The sequence below is a fragment of the Sciurus vulgaris genome (assembly GCF_902686455.1).
Source record: "Sciurus vulgaris genome assembly, chromosome: 2".
In the NCBI taxonomy this organism is placed as follows: domain Eukaryota; kingdom Metazoa; phylum Chordata; class Mammalia; order Rodentia; family Sciuridae; genus Sciurus; species Sciurus vulgaris.
In genome coordinates, this window is record NC_136462.1 from 97,330,469 (window position 1) to 97,348,260 (window position 17,792).

The 17,792-nt window shown below is 37.6% G+C and overlaps 1 protein-coding gene across 19 annotated transcripts in view; it reads right to left on the reverse strand.

Moving 5' to 3' along the window:
- CEP152 (centrosomal protein 152) overlaps window positions 1–17,792 on the reverse strand; it is a 90,483-nt gene that overhangs the window by 17,648 nt on the left and 55,043 nt on the right. For 9 of the 19 annotated variants that reach the window (XM_079130224.1, XM_079130230.1, XM_079130223.1 and 6 more), the window contains 4 exons: window positions 15,835–16,020; window positions 14,287–14,568; window positions 12,053–12,184; window positions 615–1,265 (listed from right to left, as the gene is read on the reverse strand). In XM_079130224.1, coding sequence (XP_078986350.1) covers window positions 615–1,265; window positions 12,053–12,184; window positions 14,287–14,568; window positions 15,835–16,020 — 1,251 coding nt within the window. The remainder of the gene's footprint in view (window positions 1–614; window positions 1,266–12,052; window positions 12,185–14,286; window positions 14,569–15,834; window positions 16,021–17,792) is intronic. The other 10 variants (XM_079130222.1, XM_079130221.1, XM_079130218.1 and 7 more) reach the window with 2 other exon arrangements.

Sequence of the window (17,792 nt, forward strand, 5' to 3'; positions counted from 1 at the left end):
AAATAGGTTTCCAAACTCTTCCGAAGCTTTTAAGAAACTATAATTTAATATGATACATATTTCTTAAAGTGTTAGGTTCAGAAAACAAAAAATAGGAACAAGAGTTATTCAGTTTCTGAAATCTCACCCTTGCAAAGAAAAGCATGTTTACTTTTTTAGGAAAAAGATGTCTAATGGGGGAACTTTAGAATATGTAGAAGAAAATGAGAGGGAGGGGGGCATGAAAAATGGTGGAATGAGACAGACTTCATTACCCTATGTACATGTGTGATTACACGAATGGTATGAATCTACATTGTGTAACCACAGAAACGAAATTATGTACCCCATTTGTGTACAATGAATCAAAATGCAGTCTGTAAAAAATTAAAAGCTAAATAAAAGTAATAAAAAATTAAAAATTTTTAAAACAAGACATCTAGAGGCTAAAAACTCTGCCTCACTTTGTGGCACTATGAAGCAGTAAAGGTTCTTTGGCAACAAAAATATACAGTCCTTTAGATTTTCTACCAAAGGTGTTTTAAACCACCAGTAAAGAAAGGAAAAAAATACCATATGCGACTTCTACAGTCATCCTTGACATCCAACAGCTCTTTTTACTCTCAGGAACGTACCTTTTCCCCTTCTGGGCTGGTATTTTCTTTAAGTAAGGAGACTGTGTCTTGAAGTACTTTCTGTATACAGACTTTTAGTTTCTCAAAATATTGTACAGACAACCACTTTGAAGAACAAGTTGACATGATTTCCAAAAGCTCCTTATTCTCTGAACCACTGACGTACTCCTTTTGGGTTTCCCTTAAGAGAAGTTCAACCACAGTCAGGACGTCTTCCTCATACTGATGGATTTCCAGTTGGATCCGCCTGGCTTCCTGCACTGTCCACTCTCTACGGCTCTGATCCAGGCAAGCTTGTAATTCTGTCTCCTTTTGGAGAAGTAGTTCAGTTTTTTGTTTCATAAAGTCTTCTTTAGCTGTTGCAAGCACTTCATTAATTTTACTTCGATGATCATCTAAAAACTGCCGGTAATCTTGCTCATTTTGTTCTTGAATTTTGTGGATTTCTTCTTGCTTTTCTCTGTTCCACTCACTCCAGGCCTTAGCCAATTCCGCCCTGACAACCACAGGGACTTCCTTGTTCTTTAACTCCAGCTCCTTTTGGAGAGAAAGAATCTTCTCTTCCAGTTCCTTGCCAGGTGTTACATTTTTCTTCATATTTTCAAGCTCACTTTTCCACTTCTCTTTAGCTTCAGACACAGCCAACTCCAGCTGAAGGACATTAACAACATATGTTTGAAAAGTCTTTATGAATCTCCTCATTAATAACAAAATTAAACTAAGTAACTAGGTTAACCTCTCAATTTAAGAGATTTAAAATTAAAATTAAAGGGGAAAAAGAAATTTGGATATAATCTTGAAGATCTTTTCCTTCATTTTAGATCACTAGCTAGTAAGGCTTATGCTATCTATAAACATCGATTTCCTAATGGGGAACTAGAAACTGAAATTGGAAATGGAATATAAATCTATGAGTTCATTCTATATAAATGTATTTATAAAACCAACCAAAACTAATGTCAGAAAAATATTTCATATTAGTATCTTTTTCTTTTTTTTGGTGGTAGTGGTCCAAATGGTGATCAAATCCTGATATTTTTTAATACAGATACAGTTTCAACTTTTATCTAAGCCCCCTGACAAATTAAGTGTCTTTTATCTAAAGCAAAAAACAATCTCATAAGGAAATCTTACTATTAGGAATATAACACACACCTGCATAATTATGTTAGTAAGCAAGTAATGTAATTTTAGTTATTAAAAGTTCATTAAATGACAATGTCAAATGGAAAGTCATTTTTCATTAATTTCATTTTCTTTTATAACTGTATAAAAGGATAAGTAGATAAAACAGCAGCCATTAATCAAAAAGTAATAAGGTAATCAAAATTCAGTTCCAGTTCTGCACTGACTACAGAGGCAGCCTATCAAAGGGCTTGAAGGAACAGACTTGTAGACAACTGCTGGCATTCATGGGTCACTATGGACCACAGGCCCACTATTCAACTTCTTTGAACCTCAATGTCATTGCCTATAAAGTAGGGATGATTGCAATGCCAACTTGATAGTGTTGTTTAGGATTAAATGACATAAGGAGATAATCCATTTGAAGTACTCAACCCAGAGCCTGTAGATAATGAAGACTCATATGTTACATAGCTTTTGCTACTTTTGGATGCATGGCCTTGGAAAAGTCACTTAATCTCTTTGGCACATACTGTCTTCACTTATGTAATGAGTAGTTGGAGAATGACCTTGAGTCCCTTTTACTTCTAATTCTCCCTCACTGTATTCAAAGAAGTCAGAAGGACACAACAGTATCAAAAGACAAAGACAGAACTGAGCACTTCAAAGGTTTGACCTAGACAGTGATGATTACTATAGTCCATCCTACTTACATATACTTGAGATGACACCATGACTATTTACTAAATTTTCTATTAAGAGAACTCACTGTCTAACGTAATCTCACAAAAGAAGTTATCATAAAATTCCTTTTCCACTAGAAGAATAATTCAGCAGTGACTTGAAACAAGTTTAAATAGTTTTTTAGAAAAAAAATGGGTCACATTGCAATGGATGCCTAAGAATTATTACCAGGTGACTTGGATAGATGTAGTGGGTCCCATGGAATTTAGATGACCTGCCCAACTTTAACAAAAAATGTACACCTTCTCAGGTGAAGTTCTACAAGGATAATTTGATAACATTAATCAACTCAAACCAACCAGAATCACCCAAAGAGCTTTTCAAAATCCTGGTGCTCAGGTTATACTCAATAACAATCAAAACATAGGCTGAGCCTGATGTAAGATGGCGGCCTAGAGGGTGGCTGCATTTCATGTTGCTCCAGGACTCAGGATTCAAAAGAGGAGATATTGAGACACTTGGGACCAACTCAAAGCAGCCGGGTGAGTCTCTCCCATTGGGGAGGCGTCCCGGATGGGACAGTGGTCCCGGAACGCAGGAAACTTTGTGAAGTAGAGCTGCCAGTGAGACGCCCCTCCCCCCGCTGGAGCAGTGACCTCGGACAACTAGGAGCGCCGAAAAGGAGGCCGCTCGGCACAGCGCTGGGACTCGGAGCAACCACTGGGGATCCGGCGGCTGCCCAGGGGAGGAGTGGCGAGGAGAGCTGTGTGGACTCAGGACACCGGGGCCTGCCCTGAGGAGGAGGAGGAGGAGCGTGGCCACTTGGATTCGGAGAGACTGCACCAGAGCTACAGGTGGTTGCCAGAGGAGAAACTCCACGGCGAGCTGTTTGGACTCAGAACGACGCTTCTGAACCCCGGGGCCTGCCCTGAGGACGAGGAGGAGGAAGAGGAACGCGGCCGCTTGGATTCGGGGTGACTACACCAGAGCTTCAGGCGGTTGCCAGAGGAGAGGCTGCGTGGCGGGCTGTTTGGACTCGGACCACTTCTGAACCCCGGGGCCTGCTCGGAGGAGGAGGAGGAGAAGCGCGGCGGGTCCTTTGGACTCGCAGTGACTGCATTGGCGCTCCAGGCGGCTGCTCAGAGGAGAAGGCGAGTGGTGAGTTGTTTGGACTTAAAGGGACAGCGCCTGAACACAGGGGGGCTGCCTGGAGAGGAAGCGTGGTGGGTCGCTTGGTCTTGAGTGGCCGCACCAAGAGCTCCGGGCGGTTGCCCATAGGACCCGTGCAGCGGGTCACGTGGATTCAGAGCCACCCAGAGCGACCACTCCTGAACACTCGGGGGGTTATCTGGAGGAGGAGGAGGAACGGGGAGGGTCACTTCGACTCGGAGTGATTGATTGCCCAGGGCTACGGGTGGTTGGTGGGAGGTGGAGGCACGCAGTGAGTTTCTTGGACTCCTAGTGACCGCACCGGAATACTGGGCAGCTGTCTGGAGGAAGAGGCGTGTGGCGGGTCTCTGGGACTCAGAGAGATTGTACGGGGCCCCAGGTGGCTGCTCAGAGGAGGGGCCGCATAGCCAGGCAATTAGGGGCAGAGCAGGGTCCCAGGATCTAGGAGGCTTCTGGGTGGAAGAGCCGCACAGAGACAGGCTTAGGGCGGAGCAAAGGTTCCAGGCCTGAGGGCATATTCTCTGAGGAGGGGCAGCCTAAGGAGATTCATCTGCGAAGGGTGAGGCTCCCAGGCCCAGGAGGTAGGGCCGGGCCCCTGAGAACTTTGCAGAGGAAGGCAGCCCAGCCCAGGCGGTAGCTGTAATTGAGGGGAACCTCTAGGAGGGAACTGACCAGCGAGACCTCCCCACCGGGTGAGTCTTCCCTGCCGGGTGAGGTTTCCCCACAAGGACGGTAAAACTAGAGACTCAGGCCCAAACAGGCCTTGCCTCAGCCCGCAGCCTAGGTCCCCTTTGGATGACCATTGGTCAACAAGTGGAGGCACCTCTGCCCACTAGCAGGGATTATACCCCTCCTGAAGGCCACCACTCCTAGAGAGGCAGCTTCCTTGTGGAGCTCCGCATTATCAACTTCCTCCAAGACTTCAGCCTACTGAAGGCTAAGGGGGGATATATATAGAAATCGTCAGGGACATTGTAAGTCAATAGAGGAAATCTGCAATATCTCAGCGGTCAACTGATACCTGAACAATATGAGAAAACAAGGAAAGAAAATGCTGCAAACAAATCTAGATGTTACATCAATAAAACCCAATGACAGCATGGCAGAAGAAATGACAGAAAAGGAGTTCAGAATGTACATAATTAAAATGATCAGAGAAGCAAACGAGGAGATGAAAGAGCAAATGCAAGCATTGAATGATCGCACCAATCGACAGTTAAAAGAGCAAATACAGGAAGCAAAAGATCATTTCAATAAAGAGTTAGAGATATTGAAAAAAAACCAAACAGAAATCCTTGAAATGAAGGAGACAATAAACCAAATAAAAAACTCAATGGAAAGCATCAGCAACAGACTAGACCACTTGGAAGACAGAACCTCAGACATTGAAGACAAAATATTTAACCTTGAAAACAAAGTTGAACAAACAGAGAAGATGGTAAGAAATCATGAACAGAATCTACAAGAACTATGGGATATCATGAAAAGGCCAAATTTAAGAATTATTGGGATTGAGGAAGGCCTAGAGAAACAAGCCAAAGGAATGAACAATTTATTCAATGAAATAATATCAGAAAATTTCCCAAATCTGAAGAAGGAAATGGAAAATCAAGTTCAAGAGGCTTATAGGACTCCAAATACACAAAATTACAACAGACCCACACCAAGGCACATTATAATGAAAATACCTAACATACAAAATAAAGACAGAATTTTAAAAGCTGTGAGAGAAAAGAACCAAATTACATTCAGGGGGAAACCAATACGGATATCAGCAGATTTTTCAATCCAGACCCTAAAAGCTAGAAGGGCCTGGAACAACATTTTTCAAGCCCTGAAAGAAAATGGATGCCAACCAAGAATCTTATACCCAGCAAAACTTACCTTCAAATTTGACGATGAAATAAAATCCTTCCATGATAAACAAAAGCTAAAAGAATTTACAAAAAGAAAGCCAGCATTACAAAACATTCTCAGCAAAATATTCCATGAGGAAGAGATGAAAAACAAAGCAGCAAATCAGCAAAGGGAGGAATTATCCTAAAGGAATTGTCAAATAAAGGAGGAAACAAGTTGTGTCAAAGAAATAAATAAATAGAATTTAAAAAATGAACCAAATGACCGGGAAACCAAATCATATCTCTATAATAACCCTGAATGTTAATGGCCTGAATTCATCAATCAAAAGACATAGACTGGCAGATTAGATTAAAAAGAAAGATCCAACAATATGTTGCCTGTAAGAGACTCACCTCATAGAAAAAGATACCCATAGACTAAAGGTGAAAGGATGGGGAAAAACATACCATGCGCATGGACTCAGCAAAAAAGCTGGAGTATCCATCCTCATTTCCGATAGTGTGGACTTCAAGCCAAAGTTAGTCAGAAGGGATAAAGAAGGTCATTTCATACTGCTTAAGGGAAGCATAAATCAGCAAGATATAACAATCATAAACATCTATGCCCCAAACAGTGGCTCATCCATGTATGTCAAACAAATCCTTCTCAATTTCAGAAACCAAATAGACCATAACACAATAATACTAGGTGATTTTAACACGCCTCTCTCACCACTGGACAGATCTTCCAGACAAAAATTGAACAAAGAAACCATAGATCTCAATAACACAATCAATAATTTAGACTTAACGGACATTTATAGAATATACCATCCAACCAAGAGCGAATACACTTTCTTCTCAGCAGCACATGGATCCTTCTCTAAAATAGACCATATATTATGCCACAAAGCTAATGTTAGCAAATACAAGAAGATAGAGACACTAGCATGTATTCTATCAGATCATAATGGATTGAAGTTAGAAATAAATGAAAGAGTAAAACACAGAAACTATTCCAACATCTGGAGATTAAACAATATGCTATTATATGATGAATGGATAACAGAAGATATTAGGAAGGAAATTAAAAAATTCTTAGAGGTAAATGAGAACAAAGAAACATCATATCAAAATCTCTGGGACACTATGAAAGCAGTACTTAGAGGGAAATTTATTTCATGGAGCGCATTTAATAAAAGAAGTAAAACTCAACAAATAAACGACCTAACGCTACAGCTCAAAGCCCTAGAAAAAGAAGAACAGACCAACACCAAAAGTAGTAGAAGACAGGAAATAGTTAAACTCAGAGCTGAAATCAATGAAATTGAAACAAAAGAAACAATACAAAAAATTGACAAAATAAATAGTTGGTTCTTCGAAAAAATAAACAAAATTGATAAACCTTTAGCCACACTAACAAAGACAAGACGAGAGAAAACCCAAATCACTAAAATTCGGAATGAACAAGGAAATATCACAACAGACAGGATTGAAATACAAAACATAATTAGAAGCTATTTTGAAAATCTATACTCCAACAAAATAGAAAATTTCGAAGACATCAACAGGTTTCTAGAGACATATGAATTGCCTAAACTGAACGAGGAGGACATAAACAATTTAAATAGACCAATTTCAAGTACTGAAATAGAAGAAGTCATCAAAACCCTTCCAACAAAGAAAAGTCCGGGACCAGATGGGTTCTCAGCTGAGTTCTACAAAACCTTTAAAGAAGAGCTCATTCCAATACTTCTCAAAGTATTCCATAAAATAGAAGAGGAGGGAACCCTCCCAAACTCATTCTATGAAGCCAATATCACACTGATACCTAAACCAGACAGAGACTCATCAAGGAAAGAACATTTCAGACCAATATCCTTAATGAACATCGACGCAAAAATTCTCAACAAAATTTTAGCAAATCGCATACAAAAACATATTAAAAAGATAGTGCACCATGATCAAGTGGGCTTCATCCCAGGTATGCAAGGTTGGTTCAACATCAGGAAATCAATAAACGTAATTCACCATATTAATAGACTTAAAGTCAAGAATCACATGATTATTTCAATAGATGCAGAAAAAGCATTTGATAAAATACAGCACCCCTTCATGCTCAAAACACTAGAAAAAATAGGGATAGTGGGAACATTCCTTAACATTGTAAAGGCCATCTATGCTAAGCCCATGGCTAATATCATTCTAAATGGTGAAAAACTGAAAGCATTCCCCCTAAAAACTGGAACAAGGCAGGGATGCCCTCTTTCACCACTTCTATTCAACATCGTTCTTGAGACTCTGGCCAGAGCAATTAGACAAACCAAAGAAATTAAAGGGATACGAATTGGAAAAGAAGAACTCAAACTATCCCTGTTCGCTGATGACATGATTATATATTTAGAGGAACCTGGAAATTCCACCAGAAAACTCTTAGAACTCATAAGTGAATTCAGTAAAGTAGCAGGTTACAAGATCAATGCCCATAAATCCAATGCATTTTTATACATAAGTGATGAATCTTCAGAAAGAGAAATTAGGAAAACTACCCCATTCACTATAGCCTCGAAAAAAATAAAATACTTGGGAATCAATCTCACAAAAGAGGTGAAAGACCTCTACAATGAGAACTATACAACACTAAAGAAAGAAATTAAAGAACACCTTAGAAGATGGAAAGATCTTCCATGTTCTTGGATAGGAAGAATTAATATTGTCAAAATGGCCATACTACCTAAAGTGCTATACAAATTCAATGCAATTCCAATTAAAATCCCAATGACGTACCTTACAGAAATAGAGCAAGCAATCATGAAATTCATCTGGAAGAATAAGAAACCCAGAATAGCTAAAGCAATCCTTAGCAGGAAGAGTGAAACAGGGGGTATTGCAATACCAGATCTTCAACTCTACTACAAAGCAATAGTAACAAAAACGGCATGGTATTGGTACCAAAATAGAAAGGTAGATCAATGGTACAGAATAGAGGACACGGACACAAACCCAAATAAATACAATTTTCTCATACTAGACAAAGGGGCCAAAAATATGCAATGGAGAAAAGATAGCCTCTTCAACAAATGGTGCTGGGAGAATTGGAAATCCATATGCAACAGAATGAAACTAAACCCATATCTCTCACCATGCACGAAACTAAACTCAAAATGGATTAAGGACCTCGGAATCAGACCAGAGACCCTGCATCTTATAGAAGAAAAAGTAGGTCCAAATCTTCACCTTATTGGTCTAGGATCAGACTTCCTTAACAGGACTCCCATAGCACAAGAAATAAAAGCTAGAGTCAACCACTGGGATAGATTCAAACTAAAAAGCTTTCTCTCAGCAAAGGAAACTATCAGCAATGCGAAGAAAGAGCCTACAGAGTGGGAGAATATCTTTGCCAATCATACTTCAGATAGAGCGCTAATCTCCAGAATCTATAAAGAACTCAAAAAACTCTACACGAAGAATACAAATAACCCAATCAACAAATGGGCTAAGGAAATGAATAGACACTTCACAGAAGAAGATCTACAGGCAATCAACAAACATATGGAAAAATGTTCAACATCTCTAGTAATAAGAGAAATGCAAATCAAAACTACCCTAAGATTCCATCTCACCCCAATTAGAATGGTGATTATCAAGAATACAAGCAACAACAGGTGTTGGCGAGGATGTGGGGAGAAAGGTACACTCTTATATTGCTGGTGGGGCTGCAAATTAGTGCAGCCACTCTGGAAAGCAGTGTGGAGATTCCTTAGAAAACTCGGAATGGACCCTCCATTTGACCCAGCTATCCCACTCCTTGGCCTATACCCAAAGGACTTAAAATCAGCATACTACAGAGATACAGCCACATCAATGTTCATAGCTGCTCAATTCACAATAGCCAGACTGTGGAACCAACCTAGATGCCCTTCAATTGATGAGTGGATAAAGAAACTGTGGTATATATATACAATGGAATATTACTCAGCCATAAAGAATGATAAAATTATGGCATTTGCCGGCAAATGGATGAAATTGGAGAATATCATGCTAAGTGAGATAAGCCAATCTCAAAAAGCCACGGGACGAATGATATCGCTAATAAGTGGAGGATGACACATAATGGGGGGGAGGGAAGGGTTAGTGTTAGGGTTAGAGTTAGGGTTAGGGAGGGGGGCAAGTATGGAGGAAGGAAGGACTGTATAGAGGGTAAAGAGGGGTGGGAGGGGTGGGGGGAAGGGAAAAAATAACAGAATGAATCATACAACATTACTCTATGTAAATTTATGATTACACAAATGGTATGCCTTTGTGCCATGTACAAACAGAGAAACAACATGTATCCCATTTGTTTACAATAAAAAAAATAAAAATAAAAAAAAAAAAACATAGGCTGAGTATAGAAGTCAGGCAAAACTATTTTTCAAAGATCCTCAAGTAATTCCAATGTGCAGCAAAGCTTGGGAACTACTGAATTAACCTACTTATTAACTCCAGAAACTAGTTTTAAATGGTCATAGATCCTGAATTCATGACAACTCCAACTTTAAAGGGAATTCTCTGGTCAATGCTACGAATTGGGCCCTTTCTTCTAGCTCCTCTGGTTGGAGAGCGGATGTACAAGTTAACATTATGGTGTGTGGCTAATGGAATTATCTAGAAGAGTGTTACACACAAATATGGTCCGCAGACCAGCAGTATCATGACACCCAGAAGCCTGTAAAAGATGCAAATTCCCAGGACTCAGTCCAAACCCATCAATTCATTATCTCTAGATGGAAAGCCCAGGAATCTGTACCCTGACAGACACTGCAGGTGAGTCTCAGATTTGCTGAAGTTTCAGAAGCAACACAATACTGCCCTGTCACTTCTATATTTCTACACTCACATACATTCAGGCCTTTTGTGGTTTTTTTTTGCATTTTTTTTTCTTCTGTGTTTTTAAGGAAAGATCTTTTGGTCTATTTTAATTTCTATATTCTACCCAACTTTATATTCTACTTGACTTCTGAGTTCTGAGACAAATATCCTCACAATTATATTCTTTCCTTTCTCTCCTTAAATTTTCTTTTGAAATATTTCAAACACATTAAAAAGTAGAGAATGATGTAACAAATACCCATGTACTACTACATAATGATTTTGATCTATGTTGAAATATTTCCTTAAGTAATGTGTAGAGTACAATGAGGAATACAAGATATGAATCATTTATAACTTCTGCTATATGCCACATTATCCTCTAAATGGTTGCACATGCTTGAAACTGCAATCCACTAAATTGTGTGTCATATAATTCAGAAGATTATATTGTTATGTTGTGTAATTCCTAAGAGAGGATTTATTTATACACATGACATAAAATGCATCTTAAGTTTGTTTTGGTTTTTATTTCCCTCATACTGACAGGTATGGATGTTCTTTAACTGATTTTTGTTGTTGTTGTTGTTGTTGCTTGGACTTACGGAGATTGCCTGCTCATACCCTTGGTGTATTTAGCCTTGGACTCTTGTTTATCTTAGGAATTTATGTGAACTCTTCATTATGTATTAGATTAATATTTCTCAGGCTTGGTTCATTTATTTTCCTTATTTTTACTCTCAATTTGACTTTGCTATTTATTGTAAACACAAAAATGTTTTAAGTGTTGGTACATATTTTAAACCTATTACTTTATCTTTATTTCTGGGTCCATTTGCCTCAAAATTGTGTTGTTATTAGAATACAGATCTGAAATATTTAATTTTATTTTAATTTTTCTATACTTTAACTTGAAAATGTTAACTCCATCAACAGCATTTATTATGAAGAATGGGGCTTTATAAACATTTTTCTGCAGAGTTACCTGGCTATCAAAAGATGATTTGTTGTGCAGTAATTCCTCATTCTCTTGTTTTGAAACAATTTATTATGCTTTAATTCATAGTTGGGCCTATCGAGAAGTCTATATTATACTGAATTAAAAAAATTCTATTACTGCAATTCAACTGTCCAAGTTGTTGCTTTCCTGTTCTATTATATGTGAAAGCTGGACTGGGATTCCTTTTCCAGGACACTAAAAAATTTCTAGTCCTTTCGTTTTTCCAAATAAATTTTAGAATTATTGTGTCAAATTTCAAAAGTATTTTCAGTTTGTTGGCATTTTGAGTAGAATTGATTTAGACTAGAAAATTAAGTTGAAGAGTACACATGGATCACATGGTAATAATATCTGGGCTTTCCTCTCAAAGAACATGGTATCTCTGGAGAGTTGGCTCTTTATCAAAGAGATTATGTCGTATGATGGCTGACATGGCACAGAAAATCTTTACACACACAAGAGTATACTATATAGTTAATAGTAAACAGATAACCACCTGTTCTCAATCCTGTCCAAAGATAGCACAAGACACAATGGGAATTAATTTCTAAGTCAAGGTCACCTTCCTATGGGAGTGTTAAGATGCTAAAATACATTCTCTCTCCCTACACAACTTGATGATGATGAGAACAGATATCATGTGCTAGGCCCTTAGCTAATGCCTAATACGCATTGTCATGAGTAGGAAGAAATTTCCAGGACAGAGGTGACAGAGGAGGCCAAGGCCAGGGAGAGGTTTTCCCCAAGTTCCTCTTCAGGACAGTCCTTACCCTTCTGGCCACAGAGATCTCTTGTTGCTCCTCCCACTTCTTCTGTTCCACTCTCACATGTGCTTTGTACTCTGCAAGCTCAGGCAGTTCTTCTAGCCATCGATGACGAGCATTTTGCACAGCTGTTTCTACCTGTAGGACATTACAAGACAAAGAGGCAAAGTAGGGTATAAAATTTCAAAAAGAGCTCATTTTCAAATAGCAACTACAATTTCATGTGCATTTGATATTATGTCTCACTCACAACAGTTCAGGTACACTGACTGTAAGTGCCCTACCTTATTCTGAACAGTACATTCCAATTCTTCTTTTCTAAACTTCTCATGCTGTCCCCGCAAATGCCACAACAGAAAATGGGAATCATGAGATGTCTGATGAACAATTACTATCTTACAAAACTACTATCTTATAAAATTGTAGGGGAAGTATAAATTGTTATTTCCTATAAACTTCTCCTTGTCTTGGGAAAAAGAAGAAGGTATGCTAGAGGGCTATTGGTGCCAGCTGCTATCTAGGTCCCTACACCCACCTGCTCCTCCCTCCCCATACCTTCTGCACACACATGCACATGTACACATACATACACACATACATGTACCACTATGGTTTAGAGCCTTACACCTGGAAATTTTCCTGCTGTCAAGGATGAGTTTGTACAAAAGAAAAAGGCAATACCTCATTTTGGAGAAGACAATGAATTATGAGGGCAATCTGGTTATAAATCTGTCACTAGTTACAAGATTATTAATTAAATAATTTTTCTTTATTCCTTTCTTTAAAAATACATGCACATATACATACAAAAACAGAGTTGATATAATAGGCCACATTTCTTACTGACATACTAAATACAATTATGATAAACTGCAAGGAAAATATAGAGAAAAGACAAAATTCCTACAGAAATTTATATTCCTTTAAAAGGAATGAACAATTTCCTTTACACTACAATATGCTATTGTTTTTCTTGCTTGTCTTCACAAGATTTAGAGTTACATAAATACCAAAGAAGGGTCCTTAAACACATTTGTCTGTGGAACATTTTCTTAACTCAGTGACCATTTCAGAAAACTACTTTCTAATTGATTGAAGATGTCCTTGATACCATTACATACTGGCCTATATTTCTATACATTATGAATGCCCTGTAAAATCATGTAGAACAATATATTCAAGTAAAATTTAAGTATTGATCAAAACTTGAGTATATTTTTTAAAACTTGAGTTCAGGTAATAACTTTTTAAAGAGTTTATAATAAATAACATGTCTCAGGAAATAAATATATAAAAGATATATCAAGGTCTAGGAACCTTTTGAGGGTCAGAAACCCTGTCAGGCGGTCTGTGAGGCCAAAACTATTTTCAAAATCATATTAAGACACAATCTGGCTTTTCCAATCCCATCTCTCATGCACAAACAGCACAGTGTTCCGAGAGCTACATGCTATGTTGATTGCAAAAATGCTCTGATAGCAAACAGAATATGTATTTGGGTATTCTTGTTTTTTAAAAATTTATTTTGTCACACAATAAATAGATATAACCCATATAAACAAAAGCTCTTTAGAGTCCTCCATTTTTAAAAGTTTATAAGTTCTGAGACCAATAAACTCAAGAATCACTGTAATAGCTAAGATATAACAGGTAACTCATCTTAACTCTGTTAACACAAACTGTTTTTCTCAGTATGATACTTCTTTGAAATCAAGTCATTTGCCCCAGTTAAAAGCTAGTTTCTGAGTGCTTCAAAGGAAAGGCAATGGCACCACTTTTTGGCAACTGACGAGAATTACAGACAAAATTCCATTTAAGGGGCATGTCTGCAGATCCAAGTCCACATGGAGTCTCAACACCAATATTGTTAAATATCTTATTCAAGTGTACTTATATCTATAACCATTTTGGTGGGAAATTTTCTATGAAATTAGATGTAAAAGGTTAGTATCTAATTAAATTGTGCTTCACTCAGATGGAAAACCACCATCTTTAACTTCAGGTGAAATCTCAGATCTTAGAGGAACAAACATTTTGTAAACTGAAAGAAAATACAGAAAAACTACAGGGTGAGAGTTTTATGACAGAAATATAATGAAGAACAGTTTAGGAACAGCATAAAAAAGGTTTTCTATTCTAGAAATGCACAAAATTTTAAAAGTATAAAGTTATAAACAAGTTCAAAAGTTGCACTGATAGACGGGAGCTCCAATAATTTCTATAGTAACCATGCCTATTACCTGCTTGGCAATATTTTCACAATATTTGAGCTCTAATTCAATTTCGAGTTTCTTCAAAGCCCCCTTGATAGCCGTTTCCTTCTCCTGTTCTAAATCTCGCTGGAGATTTTGCCTCTGCTCTTCTACAATGACCTCCATGTCTGCCTTGGAAATGACATCCAGGGTGGCTGCTTGGTCAGTTTGGCTGCCACAGTCTGTGGTCTTCTTTCTCAGAGCCTTTACAGTTTGATCCAGCTTAGACTGCCACTCCTTTTCCAGCTGTTGTATGAGTTTTTGTTTCATCTGTTTTCAGAACAAAGATCATACGAGAAGAAAAATGCTCAAAAACAAAAATTAGAATAGCTAGACAACAAAAGCAACCACACCTGTGTTTGAAAACCATCTAGACATTGTTATAGTAATTATGTGAGGTTCAGAAATTTAGACAATGGAAATATATTGTCAAGTAAAACTTGAATGTTACTCTTTGACCTTAACTATGTGACAAAAATCACAGGGAAGATTTAATTATGCTGTGTGAGGTCAGACTAACTTGTGCTCAGTATGCAACCTTATGGAAGCTTTGATACGGCCACTAACCATGTGGTGTGATAAAAACAAAAACAAACAAAACAAAAATGTGCTATTAATATGGGTTTTGCCATCATCAGTACCATGTTTCCATAAATCAGCACTGAGTAAATGTAATTGGTTAGTCTAAAAAAAAAATGTCTTTACTTAAAAATAGTTTACTAACGTGAACACACTGACATTTTATTTAAGATATTAAATTCTACCAAGTAGAAGACTGCATTCAGGAGGAAAGCATTACTGGAAGAATGTCTTGATTTTTCTACTTTCCACAGTGTAGTGGGGTGGATCTAAACATAATTAGTCTTAGGCCAACTGTGAAGTAGCAACATTTGCTTTTCCTTTTTTCAGTTCCTACCTCGTAGGTATCCAAAGTTCTCAAATTGCATACCTGGCTACTAGATTAGTAGAAACTAAAAAGCAATTTTATGAATAGGAGAATCTAAGTTTAAATAAACTTGGAAAAAAACTTTTTTTATTTCCAAGTACATACATAAGATCACAATTTGGTCCTTAACTTTCTAGGAAACTATTAGCATTTCCTAAGCTCATTTGCCACTTAGGAGATAATAAATTTTGTACTTCCAAGTCTGCCCATTACTTCTTTCTTCTAATCCATTATAAGGATTATGTATTTGCTAATTTTATATATATATATATATATATATGTGTGTGTGTATATATATTAGACTAGAGTTATCAGAATCACTGCACACTATGAAATTGGATCATGGGTTTAATTTTTAGGAATCAAGTAAGTGCCCAATAAACCCATTATATCCTGAACTTGGCTGAAGGGTCAAGAGAGGTTAACTTTGAAAGATAAAACTGGTGTGATAAGCTGCTAAGAGCCCAATTCTGAAAGGGAGAACAGACAATTAGGTATATACTTGCCAATTAAAAACTATGTCTATCCAGGAAGAATTGTCTTCTATAATTTTTAAAACATAGTGACCAGAAAGAAATTTTAACCCACACCTCTTTCTGTTCCTTATCCCAGTGTGCTTTGGCTAACATCACTTCGCTTTCAACCTGCTGCTTACTAACAGTTTCTTGCTCTTTCAGCCACTTGGTTTTTTCCATTGTAAGAGTTTCTTGGTACTTTTCTTCAAGTTCCAACTGCAGTTTGCTTACAAATTCTTCTCTTTCCGCCAATAGCTGTCTCTTTAAACAAAATTCAAGTAAATATCTCTATACAATACTTATGGTCTCTCTGAGTTAAAACTTGTGCTTTGCTTACATAACAAAAACAAAAACAAAATAAGTCAACAAAAACAACCCTCTAACTTCTGTGAAGGAATGGCTCAGTTTGGCCTGCAGTTGTATGAATAAGCCTTAAGGGGTATAGGAATGGCATTATGAATGGGAATGCTGGTAGTCTTTGTCTTTTGTCTGCACAGCCTGCACTGATTTCTATACAATCTGGAGTTCTGTGTAAGTTTTTTCCCCACCTTTTTCTGAATAAGTAAAGCTAACACATGAAGAAAAGCCTGTGTGTTGATATATGCTTTAAGACATAATTGAACTTCTGCTTAACCTACAGCCTGACTCAAGTGTTTCAGAAAAAAACACACACGAAACATGAAAATATACCCTTGGCCTCTTGGTGTTGCCTTTTCCATGAATTCTGTATGTAAACTAAGTTTCCTACCTAAACTCAACCACAGTTGTGTCCTGCAGAGAATGGGTACCCCAAAAGCTGCCTAGCCTGCTCCAGAGATTAGTTAATTCTTGAACGTGCATGTGAAAACATTTCCTAGGAAAACAAACTGGTATATCTTTGTCAACCTCCAAGAGATATGAAAAGATTAGATAAACTCTCCTAAATACAAAGGCATTTCAAGTTCTCATTGGCTTACAAAGACTGCGGAGGGCTGATACAGGTCTATAATTTAAAAACTGAAGAATTCCCAGAGAAGGAAGAAATTAAACATCTAATGCTCCAAATACACTGGACCTGTAAGTGGGGAGTAGGTGTGACTACAAAGTGATAGCACAAGGGCGATTTTAGGGTCACAAAACTGTTCTGTAACCTGACAAATACATACAAGGATAAAAATCAATAAGCTATTCACCCAATTGGGGAGGGGAATAACTTCTTATACTGCATGGTAATTTTAAATTAAAAAAAAAAAAAAACAAACTGCTAAATTTGTTGCTCTGAAAGGGCCAAACAGCAGAAATACTAACCTTCCTTCTTGTACTTATGTACAAACACTCATAAGCCAAAATATTAGTCAGTAGCAGCTATTAATTGCAATTGACCTATTATATGAGATCCAATTTTATAGTCAAATTGATTCTTTAAAAAGTACCAAAAAAAATCCTGAAAAGAATGGCTTCTTTGAGAGAACTGCTCTTATGTTCTTGCCAATTTATATATTTTTAAAAACAGAATCATACTAGAGATCTTCTCCCTATTTTAATTTTTAAAACACTACTGAAAGGTAACTTCTTTATTTCTAGATAATATAAGATCCTTTTTAAATTTTGCTGCCAACACTGACTAAAACAGCTCCATTTAGAAGTTCTTTTCCACTAAATGGTATGCATACATGACCTTCTTTCATCATATATAATGTATTAAAAAATAATCAAAATATTAGACAAACTGAATACCTCACCTGCTCTTTACTATTCTTTTTAAGTCCACGGTAGCAATACCTTACTTTAATATAACTTACTCAAATGCCTCTCTATAGAACATTTATTCAAGCCTTTAAATTTATTTCTTAATCCTGAGGCAGGGGCCTTTCAAACTGGGGTCTGCAGGCTGGTCCCTAGCATATGGAAGGGTCAAATCTGTGTCCCACCGGGGTAGGGAAAAAGGAGCTCAGGTGACTATCTCCATGTGGTTTTACTCCTGGACTGAGGGTAGCTTGGAAGAACCAGGGAAGTTAGAGCATCCACTGCACTCTTCCAGTTCCACTCAAAGA